The 23,867-nt window shown below is 38.8% G+C and overlaps 1 protein-coding gene and 1 long non-coding RNA gene across 2 annotated transcripts in view; one reads left to right on the top strand and one right to left on the bottom strand.

Moving 5' to 3' along the window:
* Positions 1-11,738, bottom strand: tnfsf10 (TNF superfamily member 10). Its single transcript, XM_061063926.1, has 6 exons — positions 11,541-11,738; positions 10,469-10,594; positions 7,537-7,582; positions 6,621-6,737; positions 5,323-5,567; positions 1-2,557 (listed from the first exon to the last, which is right to left on the bottom strand). Exons 1-6 carry the CDS (start codon positions 11,646-11,648, stop codon positions 2,348-2,350), a joined length of 852 nt encoding a protein of 283 aa, XP_060919909.1. The 5' UTR covers positions 11,649-11,738; the 3' UTR covers positions 1-2,347.
* Positions 10,588-23,867, top strand: part of LOC132993937 (uncharacterized) — a 17,812-nt gene continuing 4,532 nt past the window's right edge. The window contains exons 1-2 of the long non-coding RNA XR_009676605.1: positions 10,588-10,678; positions 10,888-11,007. This is a non-coding gene — a long non-coding RNA (uncharacterized LOC132993937). The remainder of the gene's footprint in view (positions 10,679-10,887; positions 11,008-23,867) is intronic.

Consider the following 23,867-nt stretch of genomic DNA (forward strand, 5'->3'; position numbering starts at 1 on the left):
TGTATTTTCTTCAGTATCTTTATTTCAGATATTTACAGACATAACCACCTGTTTATTTACATTCACATTTAGGTTGTTCAATGGGGAAAACTATTTAAACTGTATAACAAGCCGTTTACTTTTTTTTTTGTTGCTTTTCAGGTGATTAAAGTTTGAAGACTGCAGATGAAGGGTTTGGCTCACTCCTCATAGATGCTGTCCAGAAGGTACTGAATACTTTCACCTCTTAAACTAATGTTTACATCCAGGTGACAAAGAGTCGACGTCAACACAGATTTATGTCATTACATCTATACCCAGGAGAATAAGGCATTTCAACTGCAAATTCTAGCACACTGATTGGTCCCTGAGTGTGCATCTCCCACAGCAATGTTTGTGGATTTCAACACTAAAAGAACATTTTTTTAAGTGTACATTCAGAAAACAAAACAAAAGAGAATTAGGATGCAAAAGTTAAAAGTGTAGTTATTTACATGAGTGGAGTGCTACAGTGAATGCTGCATTCAAGGCACACACCAAAAAAAATCTGAAGAACTTTTTTTGCTCTTCTTAAATTGAGCGGGATAAAGATGTGAATTAAACGTTGGTTTCAGCCTTGGAAAAAGTAGTCTGAAGGTTTCTCTGGAGCTCTCAGACACATGAGAGCTTCAATCAGCCGTTGGTATATCTGCTTAGCTGTCCTCATGTGGCCTTGATACAGAAACGTGCTTATGCAATGGTCTGAAGTTCTTCAATTGTTACTTTATCAGTTGATTTGGGCATGAGTTGGAGCTTTATTTTCTTATTTATAAAAGAAGGGTTTCAGTTTTCAAACTATTTTCTCCTAAGAATAAACTTTTAACATCAAACAGTCTCATTAGCTCAAATTGATCTGGTCATTTCAGTTCGCGCATTTTTTTTCTGTTGGACGCTAATGTGCTCAGATGTTTAACCAAGTGTGTTTTTAATGTAAATTCTGCAGTTAATCCAACATGACATGAATGCCCAAGGCTACGGCCGCTAGGGAGCGTTTAATGCACGGTTTGGAAAACAGTTATGATGGACATGCTGGAAGACAGGCGGCTGAAGGAGCAACCGCGGTGCTGCTGCCAACAAAAACACAGCACACAGCCTGATAATTCAAAGCAGTGTTAGAAAAGTGTACTGTACAATTCATACAGGGTGATGATGTTACACCATAGGCAACAACTCTTCTGAAATTCTGAAAGGCTTGTTGGTCATCCATCTTTGTAATCTCACGTCTAACTGAGTACAATTTAAGAGCAGAAGAAAACTCACTTAATATTCCACACCCAAAATTTGCAGGCTTATTAAAATAAGAAAAATACAAAACATGGCAAAATATTTACATCTTTGCACAAACACACATCAACAGACTCACTTCACATCTATGAAGGTGAACTCAGATAATCACAAAACAGTTTCATACAACATTCTTTTTTTTAAAGGCAGTCTCCCATTTTTCAGAAATGACTAATCAGCTAAAAATACATCCAACTGCATAATGAGCGATGCATACAAAGGTATAACTACTAAATCAAGAGCTTTTCATGTGTGCATCTCACAGATCGTGTGTAAGAAGTGGTTTAGCCTCCAGGTCTGAAGAATGGAGCCAATGAGAATTTTCTCAAACCTGCATTTTCTCTAACAGCCACCGGGGGGCGACTCGACTCACTGAATGCGTTTTATTTTGAGTTTTTGTGCATGAATGCTCGAATGATTTACCAAGTTTCCGGTAATAAACAATGGATGAAAAGCAGACATGAATCATAAGTCCGAGGGCGTTTTCTGGAGTGCTAAACATAAAGAAAATGCAACTGAGGGAAATTACATCAGGGTTTAACTTTGGCATATGTTGGCTAACCTTTGGCATTTATTAATACGCCGTTGTTAAAAAATGAGGGTCGATATTTTTTTGGAACATTTGGTCCAAAGTATTTGTCATTGTCTGAAGACAAGTTTGTAAATTTAAAACAGGAAACTGCAGCCCTCTAAAATTGTTCTACTTCTGCCTTAAACAGATAATAGAAACTGTAAACTCTTAATACCATGCCCACTAATTTTATATACAGAAAAACAAAGATTTCTTGATTTTGATTAGAATTCAAATCCACATATCTTCTCTGTCCACAAAACCCTTGTTTGGATGCTCTTGATTTGTGATCCTGAAAAGAAGAAAATCAGACTTCCCAATGAGTCACAGTTTTTTCCCCCCTTTTTTTGGGTTCACAGAAGAAGTCTTGAGGATCCGCGATGTTTGACCAAACAGATCATCCGTCAAAAAAGTGAAAAAATGTGACGAGCTTATTGATCCATCGGTCGGGTCCTGAGTCCTGCAGCTCTCCGTCTAGCTGATGAGAAACGCCCCAAAGAAGCTGCTTTTCTCATCCATGTCCACCGCAGAGGCGTTGGTCACAGTGACAAACAGCCGGTCGCCGGTGCTCAGCGGGAACAGCCCCCCCTGGTGAGCGGAGTGCAGAGAAAATTGGGAGTCCCGAGACCAGCAGGAGGTCCGGCTCGTCTTCATCAGCAGGATGGGAACCGGGTAGGAGCTCATCTAGCGGGAGGAAGAGAGGTAAGTGAGAAGGTACAGAGTTGGGAAATGTGGTGGATGTCACTTTTCTAGTAAATATTAGGCACCCAATATTGGGTGATTTCTTGTTCTTAATTACCTTCTATGAACTTCTGAACACTGTTTATATTGCATAAATACGTTGGCAATGTATGTATTTGTGCAATTTAGACATTTTGACAACCTAAGGCAGATGGTGTGACCATGCACCAGCACCTGCAGACTCAATAACTATAAAAAATGTATCAAAATAATAATAATCATGACATTTTATTGCTCAACTTAATATGAGCATAAAAAATAGACACTTCACAGAAGTCAGACATTGGCCTGTTTTTACGCTGTTTCGATGCATCAGATGAAGATCTCAATTTAAAGGTCCCATATTCTGCTTTTTCTGGTTTTATATGCTCTTTAGTGTGTTTTCCAAGTGTCCTGTGCATGTTTAGGCACATCTATGTGCAAAATTTCAAAGTCCGCGGAAACGTGGCTTCTCCTACCTCCTCCTGTTAGCTGTAGCATTAGCCGCATGTAACGCTCGGTTCTAGCCCCCCTCGATAAAAATTTGTCAGTGCGACGTCATTGTCAGTGTGAGATCACTGATCTAAGCCCATTGGCTCGTTGTGGCGAGCCCTGCAGCTCATGTTGAAATTTCCGAGACGCGTGCTGAGCAACTGACCAATAACGACAGAGCGGATCGGCAGACCAATCAGAGCAGACTTGGCCCACGTGGGGTCTAACAGTGTGGGCTCAACAGAGCGTAGCTGATGAACTCAGAGCGTAGAGGGAGCAAGGAGGAGCAGTACATGAAAACAGACACTTTTTTTAACTTTAGCTATTGTGAACGTACAAAAGTAGGTACATAGATTAAATATACGAACCTCAAAAAGGGCAGAATATGGACTCTTTAAAGTGTAAAAACTGATTTTTGGTTTTATTTAGGTTTCAGGGGAGAATTGATGTAAACATATGTATTGCGAAAGCCATAAAGCCATTTTTTTCTCATGTATTGCAGGCCTAAAATGAATAGTCAGGTTTCATCATTAGATTTTTGATTTTAATTTATAACGACAGTCTCTGGAAATGTTTTCTGTTTTTCAAACCATCTAAGAATTCCTTTAACGAATGCCTCCTGTCATCTTTCTTAATAAGGACCATGTTTCAGAAAGTATTGTGTATTTTTGTGCTCAGTGGATCATAACCTGTAGAAAAATAGTGCAAGTCACGTCAAGATTTTACACGTATGTATAAGCTCATTTTCTTTACTTCAACACATTTTTGTTTAGTGATATTTAGGGATTTAAAACTATTAGTATAAAGCAGCCAACAGAAAGCATAATTTCAAAGTTTGAACATGAATATATACAGGTGAATGCAGGACTCTTGACGTCACCTGAGAACTTATCCTGAGGCTGCTCTATAAGTCCTTAAGTTTGCTTTTGTCAAACGTTGTACATGGACTCCTTTGTGAGTCCTTGAAATCAAACATCTGTGACCCAGCTGGGACAATTCAAAGCACAGGATCTGAAGCAATAATGTCAAAGTTGATTAGCAGCTCCTCTCATATACAAACAAATAACTGGAAAACAATCTCACAAAATACAGAGAAAGATGTAACCTTATATCTTGGGCAAGTTGCAAACCATTGAAACACATTGTTCTGAGTTTCATTCTGGCTGAAGAGCTGTGCCACACAATTATCCCCCTCACTGTCTCCACATGTTCCTGTCCCTTTAATGTCTATGTTAGTACAAATGTATACCCAAAGTTGCATCCTATGTTTTTTTTATACTTCTATTCCACACATTTAATAATAATTTAGAGGTTTGAACTGTTGATTGGATAAAACACAAATAGTGAGGTGTCTGTCACTTTGGGCTCTGAGATTGTGACGAGACTTCTCACTATTTTCAGAAACATTACAAACCAAACAATCAATCCACTAATGGAGACAAGAATCATCATAGATGGACAATCACACGGAACTCCTTTTTACTTAAATTCTTAAGATAATAAGATAATTTAGAGGTTTAATGATCCTAAACTCTGAGGAAGGAAGTGGGTATAAAAGTTTAAAAGCAGCCGTAATCTAAGCAAATAAAGGAGTAATGGAAAGTATATTTTAGCCTTTTTCATACATGCACTCCTGAACTTTTCTGGAAGAAAGGAGGGGTTCGTAGGAGGCAGGACATGCCGTTAAAAGATCGTCAACAGTGTCCAACATTATAATGACTGTTTGTTTGCCTTCATACCAATGCTGCGTGTAAGTGGACCTATTCACAGTATCAACAGAAGAGTGGAAAACATACTGGTGAGCAGAAAAGAATATAGAGCCGCTTCATTATGTGCACGACAATGGCACAAGTCACGATGTAAATGTCATCACATTTTTAAGGAGTTTAAAAACACCATTAAATTCAAAATAGTGATAATATGAAGAATACTTTTTTTATTTTGCTTATGCACTAATGAAAAATGTACTTTGCAAGGAATGGAAATAACTGATATTGTTATTGGTACTGATATTGTACGAAATTGTTCAAGGTCACCATTATAAAAGTGAAAGTTTGAGTGAATCTGCATTTTCCCTGGCTGTTTATAAATAGCAAAAGATCATTTTATAAAACTAAGTACCTGTAAAATACAGGAAGTAATGCGTCAGAAAAGGTTTAAATCACAAAACACACCTTTGGAAATAAAAAAGCGTTAAAGTCAGAGAGAAAGGACAAAAACACTCCGAGCATCTTCACCTTTTTATAGACGTATTGAAGCAGCGGCCTCCCTCTGTCCCCCGCCTCCTCACCCTCCTCTGCCTCCTCCTCCAGGGAATGGGTGTGTCTGAAGTAGGTCTGGGCGTAGACGTAGTAGAGGCCGGGCTGCGGGACCACCAGCTCGCCGTCCACCAGCTGGACGTCCTGTAGGAAGGCCAGCCCCTTCTGCCCCTCCCACCACAAAATCTTCTGGCCCTGAACCCGACGTCCAGCAGAGACGGGAGCTGAGACAGACAAACAAACAGTCAGCATGGAAGATGACAACATCGAGGTGTTTCAGTTATGAATGTGCTATGTCTGCTACAGTAATGTTGTGGTTCAAACTATGGTGTATTGGGTCAAATCTGATTGAATGGATGACATTAATAACAGAGGTTGAAGATGAGCAGCTCTAAGATTCACTTTAATATTTATAAAAGTGATCATAGATGTAAGGCTGATGTTAACAGCTGTAAATGTCACTTATCATTTCAGAATTTGTTTTGAATAAGCATCATTTTAGTTCAGTTATCTCGTCTTTTTGACCTACTGGACCCAAGTGTTTTCACCTTTATGAAAGAATATTTGTTATCTTTATTATCTTTCTCTTTACTTGGAGGAAATTGGCTTCCATAGATGTTTAATACGAGGATTTAAGAAGTTCTTTTCCAAGCAAAACAGATCATTTAAATAAGAGAGTCTTTTTGCAAAGTTGTACTCCAGACATGTTAGCAAGGCCCCACATGACAGTGAATTTGAACTAATTGAGAGAAAAACTAGTGATGTAACTCTTGCGTGATTCATTTAGATCTTCATTATAACTTAAGAGTAGGGCCGAATTCAAGTTGCTAAAATCCAGATGTGCGCTGGTGCAGGCTGACTTGGCCAATAAGTTACACCCTAAACGAAGGAAAAAGCGTTCTTATGGTGTTACTGTTTTCACACATGCACAAAACCCCTGAAAATGTCCTTAACTATTTTGGGTGAGCTTGACCGTCATGTGAGCAATCGTGGAGACAGATGTGTTTCTATAGTCAACGTCGTCACAATCCAGAACCGATAAAAAAAAAAAAGGGCCTCAATGATTTCTGCCGAGCATTGAGAAGTTTGTTCGGTTTCTGCAGAGGAATCCAAGTTTGTTTCTTAACTTGTTGGCCAGGGTATCAAGGTAAAATAAAAAAAATAAAAAGGATCAGTGTGGAATTTGAATGTGAGTTTGTGATCTAATACATCTATTCCAAACCAAATGAATGCTTTTTTGCTTTATTCAGACTACAGTTCATTTCCGTAGGACTTACCTCCTCCCTCCTGCTCCAGTTTGGGCACAAAGCTGCCAGTGACATGGGCTGCGACTTTTGGGCGAGGTGAAGCCCTGTCCACCATCACAAGTGAGGGCAGCACCCGAGACACTTCATCTAACGGGAGAAAGAAATGTAAAAATAAAAGAAATGTGACCATGAACATACATCTACACAAACCACTGCTGGAAAATCCTCATCAAGTGTTACACGCCTGTAAGTGAAACTGAGCTAAAGCTGCAACAACATCACAGAGAGCACACTAAAAACTACGAGTCATAAACTCGTCAGATCTTAAACGAAAACAGATACAGAACAGAAATATTTTAAAAGGAAATAAAAGACAGCTCAAGGAAATTGCAGAATCATTTGTGATAAGGAAAAGCTTTCTGCTCAAAGTTTGTTTAAAGAGAGGACTTAAAGGAGATCACTGACTCAACTGCTCTGATTTCCTCCAAACGGATTGTTCCAGACCATCGGGGCCCTTAATGCAAACTCTCTGTCCCCCCCTTCAGACCTCTCCCCGAGGATCGCACAGTAATTTATCAGAACAATCTTCAAATCTTTTCTAAAACAAACGGGGCGGGAGCATAAATTGGCCAAAACAGCAGAGGTGTTATCATGTTTCTTTGTTCTGGGTCAAAGCCGGGCAGCTGAGTTCTGCACAGTCTGCTCCCAGCCAGTGGATTTTGCAGCAACTGAGGCGTAATCAAATAATTAGTAAAACTAATAATCTTTATTCATTCAGCACCTTTCCTTACAAGGTGAACGTGCTTCACGCACAGCTCAATAAAAATCAAAACAAAGAAGTTCAAGATGAAATACAGTACATAGAAAATAAAAAAAGGAAAACGAATCTGTGCTATATGTATTTAAGAAAAAGTACCAGGTAATCTTGAATGATGTGTTTTCTTACCTCTGACTGCCGATGAAATCTGCCTCTGGTAACGCTGAGACAGAGACTGCAGAGGGAAAAGCAGAAGACATTTATTTAAGACTCCATAGATGTTCATTTTTATACATTAGCTACCAGGGATTGTAGCAACATTGGAAAGTTTATGTCAGGTTTTTTTTTCGGAAAAAGGGGATCTGAGCATTAAAAGAGATAGAAATAGAAAGATACAAATGATTCCAGACATAAAAATGTAAAATGCAACCACAAACATGAAACTAAACTATTATTTTTTAAGACCAAATAAACATAAATATCTCTCTTTATGTCCAGAAGAGCCGTCAGCTCGCTCCACAGCTGAAACACTGCAGACTTTGACCCTGAAATCCCGCTGACATCAGGATCAGGAAGTTTGCTCAGGTGAATAAAAAGGTGCCTTCATGTTCAGGTAACAGATCCTCTCCTCTCCTCTCCTCTCCTCCTCATGTTTTTACGCCCTTCGACCAAATGTTCAGCTCAAAAAGATGCAACCACTGCCAAAGTGATGCCAAATATTTTCTCAGCTGGAGTGAATTGTGGATGTGTTTAGTACTGAAATTTAAAATGAATCGAATAAGCATGAAAGATGGGCATTCTTTAGGCATAAGAGGAGAGAGAAATAAATAAATATATTGTTGCACTTTCTAGCATAGTTTGCATTACTTAATGATTTCTCCTTTAAACTATTTTTACAGCTTAGGCAACAGCAACGACTGAGGTGAAAGAAAACAGCGCGTGGTTGAGCCAAATGTACCTGCATGAATGTGAATACAGATAAACTTTCCCTTTAACGATGTTCAATACTTCTGACTGAAATCTGACACAAGACCAACAAAAAGATCCTGGAAAAGAAGCATGCTAAAGTTTCATCTCCTTTATCTACTTTTCAACAACTGTAACCCTGTTCTAAAGGCACAGAACATCAATAAAACAATTAACCATCTATAACCATATTTCCTCCATATTTTTTTTAAATGTTTTATTTTTACAATTTCTTAATGGAGTATTTAGATTAATGTCACATTTTTGTTAAGTTAAAGCTTCAACACTGCCGGGTCAGGAGAAGAAAAGATGAATGCAAAGTGTTGAATAGTAAATGTTGAGTTGTGCTGTTCCAGGTGAAAGAGAAAGAGAAAGCATTTGCAGATCTCTCATACCATCTAGTCACGACAATGTTTACTCCTGATGAAATATTTGCATGCTGACGAGCTGAACTAAGATGGTAAACAGGTAAACATTTAACCTGCTAAACATCACTTTTGTGTCAATCTGATTTTGTGATGATGTAATAGCAGAACAAAAGATAACAACATGTGATTATAACTTCACAGGGTCCTTGAATGTGCAGCACCCTGCGTCCTGAGTCGAGACAACAGAGCCATGTTTTGTGTCAAAGTGTCCCAGCGTCATGTTTGTGTTCTGAACGAAATTTAGTCAAACAGCTGGGTCAGAAAATACCCGACTTAAAGAGAGCAGCAAAGACAGAAGAGAGGAGAGACAAAGAGAGCGTGTGCATGTGTGTGTGTGTGGGTATGAGAGCCGGGCAGGTGAACACATTCCTGGGCTGATTAAACCACACAGGATCACATCACATCTCCAGCTATGAAGGAGCTCATTGTGCGTCTGCAGACTCTGATTTGGATCATTTCAGCATTTTTCTGCTCCGGCTCTTTTTCAGAGCTCAGGAAACCTTGAATAATGATAATATTAAAAATTACTTTTTTTTTTCTTGTAATGCACTTAAATCCTCACTAGTCACTAAATGCCACGTCTCTATACTGATTGTCATTGATGTACGTTTTATGTTCAGAATCATTTTAATTTGCCCTGGGTCTCTTTTTGATTAATCAAGAATCGTTTTGTCTGTAAGATGCCAAAAACATGGAATATGTACATTTAAGAAGCTTTAAGCTGCAAATATTTTACATTTTGCTTTAAACTACTGAAATATTATATTAGAATTTATTTTAGGACTGTGTATGTGCAAGTATCAAGGGATGTAATATGAATCAAAATACAGCCACAATGTTACGATACAATGCAATACTGTAAGCAAGGTTATGACTTTCTTATCTACTTTTTTTTTTTTTAGAACAAACGTCTACGTTTAAAAAAAACAGACCAAAGTCCAAGTTAACAGATTACTTTTTTCAACTCAATCAAAGCAGCTGTATCTGCGCATGTAATAATCACGGTCTCTGCAACATTCATAGCACAACTTTGTGCAATATGAGCAAAGGGTTTAAACATTTTCCTTCATCTTTAGACTGAACTCATGCATAAAATCCTTGCATGTAAAGGATTTATTTCAGGTTTCTGACTACCCCATACAGTATTATAAAACACAATGTGTGTATCTTTATATTCTAACAGCTGCTGTAAATATTCTGTAGTTGCATTTGTTGATGAATTAACTTTTAAATGGTTAAAAACTCATCTTAACTGACTGAATATTTGTCTCACTGAGTAAAAAGACGTCTGATGGATTTCTATAATGTCGCCAAACTGTGTAAAGTGTGTTTTTACACAATGCTTTGTTAAGGAAACTTTTGCTGAACTCCCAACTGTAAAACCTCTGATAACATAAGAGACCCTTGAATATTATTAAAAACCTTTGTTGGCCTTAGCAGATGAAGTGTGGGGGGATTAGTAATGTCTCCAAACTCCAGTGGGTGGGGAGATTTTGATCCACAGCAGGCCACAGAGAAGAAAATTGCTTTTTGAACGCCAAAAATCTCAGCAGCTGGCCAAATAATCAATGAGTCATTAAAACTGATGGACACATACTGATATGTAAAGGTCGTTCTGAGCTGTGTGATGGTGATGTAATGCTGGACACAGCTTCAAAGTGACAATTACAATCAGACTTTGAGGGGAGTAGAGGTCAGTGTTCGGGGCTCTTTTTGTTTCATCCTACCTTTTCTATGAGCAGGTGAAGCTGCTGAGTGACCTGCCAGCATGGATCCCCACGTACAGCCGTGATGCTCTGTAGGTCGGCGCCCGTCAGACAAGAAACGCTGCTCCTGGCAAACGTCTCCTTCATCTGCACAGAGTGGAAACAACAAGAAGAGCATCAAAAAATTAGAGCGATGTCTCTTTAGTTTCGTATCAATCACGCCCTGAGAAGGTATTCCTGGCTTTGGTTTGCGCTCTGAACATTGCGTACCTGAATTTGACCATATTTCAAACTGGACTATATCATTTAATGCATGAAAACATGACTTTTGCGTTGAAAAACAATGCATAAATCTTGTTTACTTTCACAATTGTATGTCTTTGTCCTGACTCAACATCATCTCCTGGCATGTTTCCCTCTTCTTCGTTTTATTTGTTTAGATTTCATTTCCCGACATGTTGCTGCTTCTTTAATGATTAACTCCTGTAAACACAGACTGAGAGCTCAACTGGACTGGATCCAGGTTACCATGGGACTCTGGCTTCACCAAAACAAGCACAGTGAGTCTAACACACAAACACACACACACATACACACACAAACACACACACACACAGGCAACTCTGTGTAAACTCTTCCTGATAATCACAGCTAATCATAAAAATAGTTCCAGTCCACCTCTTTACTTCCCTGTCTACTTTTTTTTTTTCTGTTTGCAAAGGCAGACGAAAGGAAGGTGTGAGTCAATGCATGAAGCTGAACTGTGCAGAATTGATACCTTTTGCTGTAAAAGCAGTATTAATGGCTTGTAATGCATTGTGCAGAAGAGGCGAGGAGATTCGACGTGTGCTCTGGAGCGCAGCAGCAGAACCCGAGTGCATAGAAACAAGTTCAGAAAGTTACCAAAACAAAGTGTCAACAGTTATCTTACGCACCCAAGTCTACAAAAATGACAGCCAAGTGAACAAAGTCAAGAAAGAATCTGATTTTATTTTAGCTGCGTTTTCACTGTGCGTTACGCGCGGCGCGGCGATGCGTAAAATACTCCGCGCGTCTTCGGCTCCCTAGTCCGAACTTTCTACTTGTTTCTTACCGAGTTGAGAGCGGTGGTGAAGTGCAGCACGGTGATGGTGACGACCACAGTCTGCAGCAGAACCGCCAGCAGCAGCAGCACGCCAAGCTTCGGACCGGAGCCCGTCATAACGACAGACCCGCCGTCCGATAGCCGACCAGCGCCGTCCCGTCCAGTCCCTTTTCCAGACTTCAAGAAAAAGAACAATGGCAGAGATCTGACTCCTTCACTTCTACCCTCCCCGTCCTGTGCAGGCAGGAGGAGGCCGAGGGGGCGGGGCCGGCCTGCAGAACAAGAGCCTTTTCCCTCTTGCAATTTCTCCAGGACAGATTATTGTTTCATTCGTGCGCTGTAAAAACACAGATAGCCTTTAGTTTATTGTGAACTCGCGTATCAGTGCTGTAGATCTTTGCACCGAGCTTTACTGTGAGAAAAACACATTTTACATCACAATATGATCCCATATATTGTTTGAAAACGTGCAAAGAGAGGCACTACAGCTGAAGTTTGGCATGTAGGCTACATGACTCGAACAACTACCCCCACTTAATGCTCCTGTGAGGAGTTTTTAGCTGGTTATAAAACAGACTGAAGTCAATACTGATGTCTCTTTATGATCTACCAAAACAAACCAGACCATCAGCATAAATGTTCACTATGTCTAGAAAGTTATTTCCAATGGCTAACATTGCTCTAATGGGGTAAATGTCAGGTGAGGAGAGTCACAGCACACTGCAGAAATCAAGCGGCAACCTCCAGTGATGAAATGTGAAGCCAAAGTGAAAGTGCAAAAAAGTGCAATTCCTCTAGTGTCCACTTGAGGGTGGCTGCAAAAGCCCCAGAAGTCCCAGTAACACCCACATTAAAAAGCCCATTTTAACAGCAGAAATAATCATGTTTACAACCTGGTTCGAAAAATACCTGGTTCGAGTTTTTTTTATGGGTACACACTGTACTGGGTCGGATTTTTTTTGTCCCACTAGCACTTTGATGATAAAAAGGCATTTGTCATGAGTTTACACAATTATGTGTTCAAAGAGTTGACTCACAAGCAAGCACGTTGTAGCTGTTTGTTAGGAGGCTTAAGGCCAGCATCAGCTCCAACTCTTTGCCTGTTTCTAGACTGACTGTATGAGACAGCATTTCCATGGCAACCGGCTTCATTGGGCTTCGAAACTCCTCGTCTATGGCAGAAACTGTTTTTTTTTTTTGTTGTTTTTTAAACAGTTTTCACAGCAAAGATTCATTCTGAATAATACAACGGACTTGGAAAAAAAAGAATGAAAAAAAGAAGAAGCCTGATCACATTTTGTTTGTTAAAAACGCTGTGTACACATGCACAGGACGAAATCAGCACAGCTAGAAGAGGTACGGATTTGTCCACAGGGGGCACCAAAATCAACATAAACCAAAAGTTCCAGAACTGATGTTTCATTTCATTAACAGCCATTAAATTAAATTTAGCATCACTGAGCTGCAGCAGATTTATTTGGGGTTTAAAACTAGCTGGTATTTTAGGGGACAACAATAAATTAAGATGTTCTGACAGGGACTTGTTGTTGCTCCTGTTTGCTGACTCAGACAAAATGAAGCAAAGATGTCAGGCTTTTCAATAACATTACAGACGTTTTCAGTCTCATTGTTTCTGTTTGGTTTATTGGAGAGGGGACAGTAAAAAAAAGGAAGAAAAATGACAAGTGCTATGTTTCAACAGTAATGTCTTCCCAAGGTGTAAAAAAAAGAGATAAAATATATCGTTACCTGGACATCCTTTATGCTTTTTCTGGGCTCAGGTATGAAATAATTGTTTTTTAAGGACTCTAAATATGATCATCTTAAAGTTATATTTACTGGTTTTGGAGATAGTTTTTTATCTCTTTGGGCAGCTATCTGAGGAGAAGATGTTGAATATTGACGTATTTTTGGAAGCTGATAGCTCTCTTGTCTTTATCAGGCTGCATAACAGAAACATGATGATGATTTATTTCACTCAACATCGTTGCCACCCTGTTGACAGATAAAGTGCGTTGGAAAGAAATCTGAGGTTAGACCGAGAGGCCGGTATGAAGGACAAAAACATTTGTTTTTCATTTTTGTCCACATTATTTCACATCACTAACCTTTAACTGCTGGAAAAGCTGAAAAAGTTCCAGTTTTGTGTCAGGGGAGATAAAACAGAAAAAACAACTATAAAGTTCTTGGAAACAAACCTTCTTATGTGAACTAGTTGACCTTCAGCCTCTTTAATTGTTCTCTTATGGCCTTTAATGTTTTTATATGATTTAAATAAAGTCTCATGGATGTAAACTAGTGATAAACAGATAATATATCAAAAGACAGGGCTGAACGTTTTGATAAAAATAACTGATACACATTAGGATACAAATATGTGCATTTCTGTACTTTTGGTTTTGTGTTATCTCTTTTTTATGTCTTCATTCATTTGATGCTGATATACACCGCTGGAACAGAACTGAATTATATACATCAAATATGTGTATTTGAGTTTTGCATCACCTTTGTAAATTATCTATAAATATATATTTTGCATTTTGCCATATCCTGATATTTTATATATTAATAATGCTTTATCTAACCGTCATCTAAATGTATCAGTGCTCCCTTAGTTCTGTCAATATTCTGCCAGTTAAAACGATTAATTTAATAGGATTTTACTGGACTTTATTACCTACATTTGATGAACACAGCATGCATAGTTTAAAGGATTAAAGGTGCATAAAAAGATCTGCAAAAGTAATCCTACATTGTTTCATTCATTCATAGTTGCAAAATGCTCACTGCAGTATTTTTTTTGTCATATTTTTCTTTATTTGCAGTATCAGGGCGCAGTGATTGACAATAGAAAAAAAAAAAGAACATAGCCTCAGGGCAGTCACTGTATTTGAAATGCTGACCCTAGCTATCTTCATGTTAATCTAGAAACAGACAAAGAGGTGAGGTTGAGGCGGTCTTCATCTGTTTATGACAATCCAGAAATAAAACCTGTCACTTGTGTGTGCCACAGGGTTTTTCCCAGGGAAAGACCTCTCTGACGCATCATGTTTGGAACAGCAAAGTCAGCAGATCTGCTTTCTTTGTTGTATCAGTCAGGGATGGGAAACAGGAAATCTGAGACCCATAAAAGTTGTGTATTTATATCCTTAATTGTTTGGTTTTGCATGCAGGTAACAGAAGAAAGTTAAAGTTAAAGTTTTACCGCTTAAAATCCCAGAGGTTCTTTTTCCTTGAGTTATTTTCTATTTTGCATATCCTTATATCTGTACTATTTTCACATTTTTCCAATATGACCCAAACATCAACTTTTTACAACAACACAATGATGTTCTCCACATCCAACAGTTTGTCCAAGAGCCAAATGACAGCGTTAAGGGACACACATAAAAAAGAACAGAACTGGAAAGCAGAAAGTGCTACGAACAGCTTTGGTCACGTTTTCATCAGTGTGTAGCTGTGCTATAAGGCGGGCTGAGCCTATAAATGGATCCTGGTCCTGTGTGCTCGATCTGCATCTGCAACATCTGGCCTCAATCTGGCTTCTACGCCCCGCCGCCCCCCCAGGGAGACGCTCTCCGCTTAGGTTTCACTGTTCTCCAACGCTACAAGCCTGCAGGGGCTGCTGGGGGTAACATACAACTGTGTGTGTGTGTGTGTGTGTGTGTGTGTGTGTGTGTGTGTGTGTGTGTGTGTGTGTGTGTCTCATAAAGAGCACAGAGAATACACTAAGGTCAAGATATTCCATGAGAGCATCCTTAGTATAAGCTGGAAGGATACATACATATTTCTCTTTGACACACACCCTTGACTTTGACACTTTTCATTGACTCACATGAACTCCCTGTAGACTTCCCCCAAACATGATCCACAACAGCCAGTCCTAAAATCTAAAATAAATCTTCTTTCTGTCCAGATCTAAGTCCCCATTATGTGAAATGATTGTAGTCCCAACGTTGTGATAAATACAAGCTCACACATGCACTCTGAGTGTGTTTCTGAACGGCAGCCAACTTTTGACAGGGCTACTAAGAGGAGAACTGACCGACTCCCCCGCAAAGTCCACTCCCTCCCTCCTCAGTTGCTTTCCAAACTTTGTCTTCCACTCCTCACTCCCCCAATCTCTCTTTGTGTCTGTCAGCCTCTTTTTTTGTTTCTCTTTGTCTGTTTCGTCCTGTTTCTTACACATCTTTCCTTTTATCTCAGTTTCATTATATCTCCCACTCTCATTCTATTCCTCTCAAGTTCTGATTGCTCATGTACTGTCCTCATGTACCGTTCTTACTTATAACAACCAAGAGAAAATCACTATAAATTGAATACAACCCACATAATCAGAGAGATTTGGACACCTCTGGAGCATCACAAGACATTTAGCGCAGCTGCTCAGTACGAACACTGATAGTCGACCTGAGGTGGCAGGAAGAGGTGAAGGATGGGTCAAACAATGCAGGACTGAGCAGACGCCAGGTTTTAAATCCCATGTGAACAGGTATTAGTGTGGAGTTTATTTTTACATGTTGATAATCCTCTTTTGAATCTCCAGAGAGGAAAAACCAGAGAGGTGCAGCAACACAAGATAAAAAATTAGCTAAAACGTTTATAGAAAAAGAAGTTTAAGTATGACACAGGGAGGTATATACTGAATATACTGGTATATTACTGTACTGTATATACTGTGTACCTAAGCAAGCTGAAACACATTTTTAAATGAGTGTCTTAAAACTGACACTACAGCCTATCTTTAGACTATAGGTACACAAAAAGGTTCCTTAAAACAGATTCTTGAAGCATAAAAGCCCCAAAATACATTTTTAAAATAAAAAAGGTTCCATAAACAGCGGCAAAGATTAACTTAAAATAGACACTTAAGAGTACCCTGAAACAGACACTAAGGGGTCTTTTTGACTATAAAATTGTATCTAGTTACCCCGGACAAATAGACAACAGTGTCTTGTAAAGGTTGGCATGGTTTATTTAATAATTGTCAGAATTACATCATATTGTGGTGGGAAAAAGATAATGGCAGAACTGCTTTTTAGCCCACCCTAACTTTTTAACTGACTTCAAATTCTTTAGTAAACATGTGCATGTTGCAATGAAGAAATATAATGTATAATGAACTTAGTTCTTTATTTTCTTTTTACTTTCTGCTGTTTTTCTTCTGCTGAGTTTAAAACCTTGTTAAAGGATCGGTATGTGGAGAGCACTGGCAGTCAAATGGACTTTTAATGTTTCAAATTCTCCCTCCCATTGAGTTCACATCATTATACTCACAAAAACACTTCAAGTCAATACTGCCAAAGCTACGAAACTAGTGAGGCAATAAATAAGAACTCCATCATGCTTAAAACCGATAAGAGTGTGTTTTTATGTGTGTATTTATTATGATCATGGGACAGAAATGTGTTTGAGAAGGTTAACAAATGAGGACTCAGCTGTGATCTCGGACAAAGAGCAGGTCCTTACATGGTAAAGCATGAAATGTTTGGTTTTCAACTTGTTTCTTGGTGAGGTTATGTAAGGTTAGAGTTGGTATGTGAACAGTAAACAGTCCACATAATTTAATGTCTATGGAAATCAAGAATTATAAATAAAAACATAGACATTACCTAATAAAACAATAACATGTTTTAAATCTCAGTCCCTCTCACCCCCCTTATTTCCCTGTCAGAGTGCCTGCCAAGGTAAACACCCAGCAACACACACACACACACACACACACACACACACACACACACACACACACACACACACACACACACACACACACACACACACACACACACACACACACACACACACACACACACACTGTATTCATTTTATCCCTCCCATTAGATAGAACACAGTACCCGGCGCTGAACAATATCACTATCAATATCTGGCACTCAAACACACAAAAACACCCTCGAGAGGGAGAGGTGGGACAATTTCTGCGGCCAATAGGCAATCAGAAACCCCAGAGCTGACCAATGAGCAAACAGGAAACTTTTTGGGGACTTTCCAAAATTTCTAAACCTTTTTTTTCTTTTGGCTCCCACTTGTTTTTTGTCAGATTTATTTTTTTTGCGTTGCTGTGTGTTTGGGTGTCTGTTCTGCATGTTACAGGTTGCTTTCTGTGTGTTTGTGTTTATGTAGGCCCCCCTCCTCGTGCGTGTGTGTGGTGGGTGCGGAAGCGTAATGGCTGAGTCTGCTGGCTCACTGCTTCATTTCATTTCAGGAATCAGGAGGAAAGAGAGAAGTGGGTCGAGTCGAGGGGGGCTGCCAGTCTTAAGAGAGAGAGACCACCTCTAGATACAATCACTAAATACTGTATGTGTATAAAGTTGGGCGGTCAAACAATCAAAATGTTTTATCCTGAAAAAAAATTTCAATAGTTAATCACGATTATTCATGTGTAATCGTTTTAAATTGTATTATTTCGCAATTGAAAATAAAAATAGTTAGGCTTTTATTCAAGTTTTGCAATTGAATGACGCTGTAACGACTCCAAGAATCACACGAACATGCACAGGCTAGCTTATGTTGCAGGAAAAATCCACAGGAGAGCATCAGGACGGGGACTGTTAGTACACCTTTGTCATAATAAACTATTGGACTACCCTCACTCTACTATTTTTGGAAACTTATTTGCTGGTTTTGCCTTGTGCAAGAGGCGGCTCCTTAGACTGTTTCTTAGATGGACAGGAGTGACGCCAAAAGATTTAGTGCTCCCCCTGTTTGACTGGCTGCTATAAAGGTTATAAACTCTGCCTCCTCCAAGTTAAATTGATGTCTAATTAATATGCAAACACATAGTCTGTAATTGTTTGTTCTACACATTGATCATTTACATTCAAGTGTTCATTTTTTGAGCAGTTTTTTTTTTTAAAGTTATTTGACTAAAGTACTCTGATCTCATGATTAACAGCTCTGTTGACAAATGCGGCTCCTTGCAGTGTTCTCCACATGAATTGCATAGTAGAGGAGGAACAGTGAGAGGAAACATAACCAAAACTAACAACATATAAATGTCCATAATCAATTAATTTCAACAAATATACAGAAAAGTGTCCATCCTATCTATACCCTATCCACCCTATATAAAGAAAACGTGCAATCTGTTCACACACTTACTCTGTCTATATTTCCATCTACCATCCTGCCCTTCACTTATTTCATTTACTCCTTGTTTTTTTTCTTCCTTGACTGGACTAATGGTTTGGGTCTGAGATGTTTCCTTGAGAATAAAAAGAACCTATAAGGTAGAAAAACAAACTTATGCACATGATCTATCCTTTCCTCGTATTGGATTACCCTACCTTAGATTCCCGTGTACCACCTGTGGATTTTGGCTGTTTTACACAGTATTGTGTTTGTAATCCCTTTCATGTTGGATTTATTGGACGTTTTGATGATACGGGTTCTGGAGAGCTTCACAAATGTTTTCTCCATAAAACTTCCAGATGACTAAAGTGCCGTGCCAAAGGCGTTTGCTGCACTACACAAGAGGAAAATATGAAAAAAATATACGTTATAATATGAAATCACGAGAACAGATAAGTATTTAAAAAAGGTTTTAATCCTACATTATGCAACGGTTTTCTCGACAATAGTCCAGCTTTCTGACATCAGTTTGTGTTTAACTCTCTTTTGTTGCAACATGACAATACCCCTGTGCACACAGCCAACTCCATAAAGAAATTATTTTAACATTTTATTGTGAAAGAACTGAAAGAGCCCTGACCTAAACCCCATCCAAAACCTTAAGGATAAACGTGAACAAGACTGTAAAAATGTATCGTCCAACATCAGTTTTGGACCCCACTGATGCCCCAGTGTCTGAATGGAAGCAAATCCCTGAAGCCAGAGTCTACATCTGACTTCAATCAGAAGAGTGGAGGCTGTTACAGCAGCGCCAAAGACTCTAGACGGCCAAAAAAAGTTCTGCACCCACTATGAAGTTAACCTCTAGTTTATCAATGGATGATTGGAAGCCAGCTGAAAGTCAGGTCACAATTTTGGAAACTTTTTTGAGACGTGTTTTAATTTATTTTAATGATTGACAGTATGAAAAAGTACTGAAGCTTTACAGTAAAAAAAACAAACACACATCTATTTCATAAGACAGGTGTACAGGAGAAGAATGAATCCATCCAAAGTTGCCGGCCAACTCCTGCACACTGTCTAAATTGCACAAAACATTGGAAACCTTTTGGTTTAGAAAAACAAGAAATTAACCATTTTTTTTATGCTGAGGTGTGGAAACAGGTATCAATATTATTACTTTTTTTACTAGTATCTCTCCTCCAGTGGCACACCTCCAACCCCTCTCGGGTCGCGTTCGCAAGAAGTTATCAATTAGAATGCATCATAATTAAGCACCATTAAGAGCAAGCGCGGGACAAAATTGTCCTTTGCTCGAGCAGCAGTTGCCAGTGTCCTGCATTGCTGTACAATACGGTTACGTCTTTTACAATATATGTTCACAATGTTCACACTGTGTCTCTTCTTCACTGTTTTTTATCTTCTCACGAGTGTCACAGTCATACCTGGTGTTTATTTTAATCAGTGTGAACAGTGACAGGCTGCATGAAGTTATGTTTTTTATAATTCCCTTCAGGGTGGAAATATCTGTAAATGAGACCCAGAGGATAGATTGGGCTGAAACAGGGCCCTGGAGCAATATCTTAGTTAGTTACCCCAAGAACCTCCCACTATATACAACACGCTCTGTCCTACTGAAATAACCATAAAGTACAGTGGACACAGACTGCTACATTTTACACCTTAGAGATTTCAAGTCAAGGACTCATTGACAAACAGCAGGGCTTTGAAATCATCACTTCTACAGCTGTGACTAACAACTTGATGTTAGTTATTTTTCCAACTTCAACAATTTGTCATTTCACGATCTGTAAGTTTCCCCTGTAAGATTTTGAACATGTATCACCCAATTAATTCCACAATCCAATACATTTCCAAACCTAAACAGCAGATTGTCGTGTTTTTCTTTTCTTAGCATAAGCTTTGTCTGCAGGCTAACACTGTTGATGTGAAGTGTCAAATGTTTTCCATGTTTGACTATAAGACTGTTGCTCTATGCATAATCGAGCACTAACTAATATTTCAGCAATCATCGTGACTGATCATTATTTGCAAATTATTTTTTCCTCCATTTTCCTTTACTTTTCTAAATGTGAGAGAAGAGATGTTACCAGGACATGTAAGCAGGCTAATGTTAGCACACTTTGGTTAGCGCATAGCTTCATATTGCACATAAATTGACACAGAATGACCGTGATCTAAATACTCTTACATGACATCCAAATAAGCAGTGAGTAGACTGTGTTATTCTTCTTCTCTCTAGTCCTTGACACGGCCCGACAACAATACAGCTGGAGGGACATTAACAGAGGATGTAATTGATTTCTGCTGTATTTATGTGTAAAATGTTGCACATTCTTCCTTCAATATTATTTAAACGGTTACGTCTTTTAAAAATGTCTTGAGCGTAGAGTTGTCCTAATATAGAAATTAGCTACAGAGAAACTTTTTTTTACCAGGCTGCAAACAGAATTATTTGCCCTCTAAAGTTGGACATTTAAGAATGGGGTTTAATGGGGATTGACTCACTTTTGGAGCGAGCCTCAAGTGGCTGTTAGTGGAACTGCAGCTTTTTCTAAGCTTCTGCTTTGTTTGAAAGTTTAAGACCGGAATTTCAGTACATTACTTAACATGGTTTTTGAAACCTCATGGTGAAAAGTCTCACATGATTTGACTGTTCAAGTTCAATATTTTTGGTTGATGCATTTGTGTGTGTGTGATTCTGTGTCCTTGTGCAGTTTGAGGCCCACACTGCGGTTTTGTCTTCCTCCCTACCAATCTTTCTCTGTCCTCCCTCTCACTCTCTCTCTCCCCTTGCTATTTTGCAGTCTCACCCTCCTTCCTTTCCCTCCACTCCCTCCAAATTGCCTTACACTCCCTTCTCTCTCTCTCTCTGCCTGTCAGGAAGAACTGAACAATATGACCTTTAGTCGCAGCGATAACATTCTCCCTCATGAATTCCCCGCCGCTCCAGCTTTCCTTTCACATTCTCACCGGTTTGTTTTCGCTCCTGGCGCCTCTGTTTTTCTTAGAAATGATCATCTCGGCACCCGGTGATTAACGAGCAGCACCGGGGGGCTGGGGGAGGAAGTGTCAGGACTCTGTGGGGGTCACACACACTCATACATTAGCTAAATATATGTTCACACTGCAGCTGAGGGTGTCTCTTCTTCACTGTTTTTTATCTTCTCACGAGTGTCACAGTCATACCTGGTGTTTATTTTAATCAGTGTGAACAGTGACAGGCTGCATGAAGTTATGTTTTTTATAATTCCCTTCAGGGTGGAAATATCTGTAAATGAGACCCAGAGGATAGATTGGGCTGAAACAGGGCCCTGGAGCAATATCTTAGTTAGTTACCCCAAGAACCTCCCACTATATACAACACGCCCTGTCCTACTGAAATAACCATAAAGTACAGTGGACACAGACTGCTACATTTTACACCTTAGAGATTTCAAGTCAAGGACTCATTGACAAACAGCAGGGCTTTGAAATCATCACTTCTACAGCTGTGACTAACAACTTGATGTTAGTTATTTTTCCAACTTCAACAATTTGTCATTTCACGATCTGTGAGTTTCCCCTGTAAGATTTTGAACATGTATCACCCAATTAATTCCACAATCCAATACATTTCCAAACCTAAACAGCAGATTGTCGTGTTTTTCTTTTCTTAGCATTAGCTTTGTCTGCAGGCTAACACTGTTGATGTGAAGTGTCAAATGTTTTCTATGTTTGACTATAAGACTGTTGCTCTATGCATAATCGAGCACTAACTAATATTTCAGCAATCATCGTGACTGATCATTATTTGCAAATTATTTTTTCCTCCATTTTCCTTTACTTTTCTAAATGTGAGAGAAGAGATGTTACCAGAACATTATTGTACATTTGCCTGAAAACAACATTTTTGCTCTAAAAATGACTCAAACAGTATTTTCAAAGGCTGTATTGTCATAGTATCCATATTGTTTTTCTATCTCTCCAACCAGCCAGTCCATTCCAGCTCTACACTCTTAGATTTAGGATATGACTGTTGCCTCACTTGGATAAATAAATAAATGTCCTTTCCAATTTAGTCCTCAAGTCTTGCTATAAAAGTGAATTACGTTTATTGTCGTTTTTTGTTTCGTGCTGGTCATGATTTGGGAGCGGAGGGCAATAAAAAAAAAAACACGTGTTTACAATCAAATAAATATTACGGTCATGGTCATAGTTTACAATTGTCTTTTGTTGGTTGGCATTGGAAAACATTAAAAAAAAAAAACAATTAAACGCAAGCTCACAGTGCAAACAGTTTGTAAAAGTTTAATGATTCTGTTTCTTGACTTTAACAATTTGTTCCAGTTCCACAATTTAATTCAATTGATCAGTGTTATACTGTTGGTAATAAAAACACATTAAATTATCATGACTTTGCTGTTTAAAAGCTGTCTTTACTTCCCTCACGTTAAATAGGCTACTTATTTTTGGTTTCCTGGCTCGATCTGTCTTGCAATGTCACCAATTTACTTTAATATCCTGCAGCTGTGTGAGCTGTTCCTCCATTACCTTTATGTAAAACACTGCATAGATGGACAACAGCACACTCAAAATCAGACATCTCTCAGTCCGCAGTCTGCCAGCTAAGAGAATGTTGCATACTTACTTTAAAATGTAGACATTTAGATGTTGTACACCTCTAAAAAAAAAGAAACAATGAACTGTAGTCAGGTATGCATTTAAGGTTCTTGTACTTTGCTTTTTGTTTTTTCTTCTTGTGCTCTTTTCCTCTTCTTAGCCAACTGAAGATTTTGGAAAACCCAAATGCTACAATCTAAAAGCAGCTATCATTTAGTAGTTTTACATCAGTATACTTACAAAGGGAAGGTTTTTTAAGGAAACAAATCTAAGTTATGAAAAAATAACTGGTACCTACTAGCTAAGGAAATGTTAGTTTAAAGTGCTTCAATGCCATTTACTAGATAATATCACTGTTAGCAGGGAAGTGTCTTAAAGCTAAAATGAGTTTGGCCACCTTTGATCAACTGAAATCCAAAAGTTCCAGAGAGCTGGCCAATCAGAATAAAGTGGGCCTTGGGGGAGGGGGGCGGCCGTAAAGAGACAGAAGATGAAAAAAAAAAAGATTCAGGCAGAGTCTGAAATTAGGGTTTTTTACTGACTCCAATATAAGATCAAGTTTTTTGCTGCAAATCATGTGAAGATACTCTAAAGGTTTCAGAGACTGACAACATGAAAGGTGAA

The sequence above is a fragment of the Labrus mixtus genome, chromosome 19 (genome assembly GCF_963584025.1).
Source record: "Labrus mixtus chromosome 19, fLabMix1.1, whole genome shotgun sequence".
NCBI classification, from domain to species: Eukaryota; Metazoa; Chordata; class Actinopteri; order Labriformes; family Labridae; genus Labrus; species Labrus mixtus.

Excerpts from the sequence above, each read along its gene's own strand:
- tnfsf10 (XM_061063926.1), bottom strand. The coding sequence starts at position 11,648 with ATGACGGGCTCCGGTCCGAAGCTTGGCGTGCTGCTGCTGCTGGCGGTT. Across the intron at positions 6,738-7,536 it reads GATTTCATCGGCAGTCAGAG|ATGAAGTGTCTCGGGTGCTG; the intron begins GTAAGAAAACAC and ends TTCTCCCGTTAG. Across the intron at positions 5,568-6,620 it reads ACTGGAGCAGGAGGGAGGAG|CTCCCGTCTCTGCTGGACGT; the intron begins GTAAGTCCTACG and ends TGTCTGTCTCAG.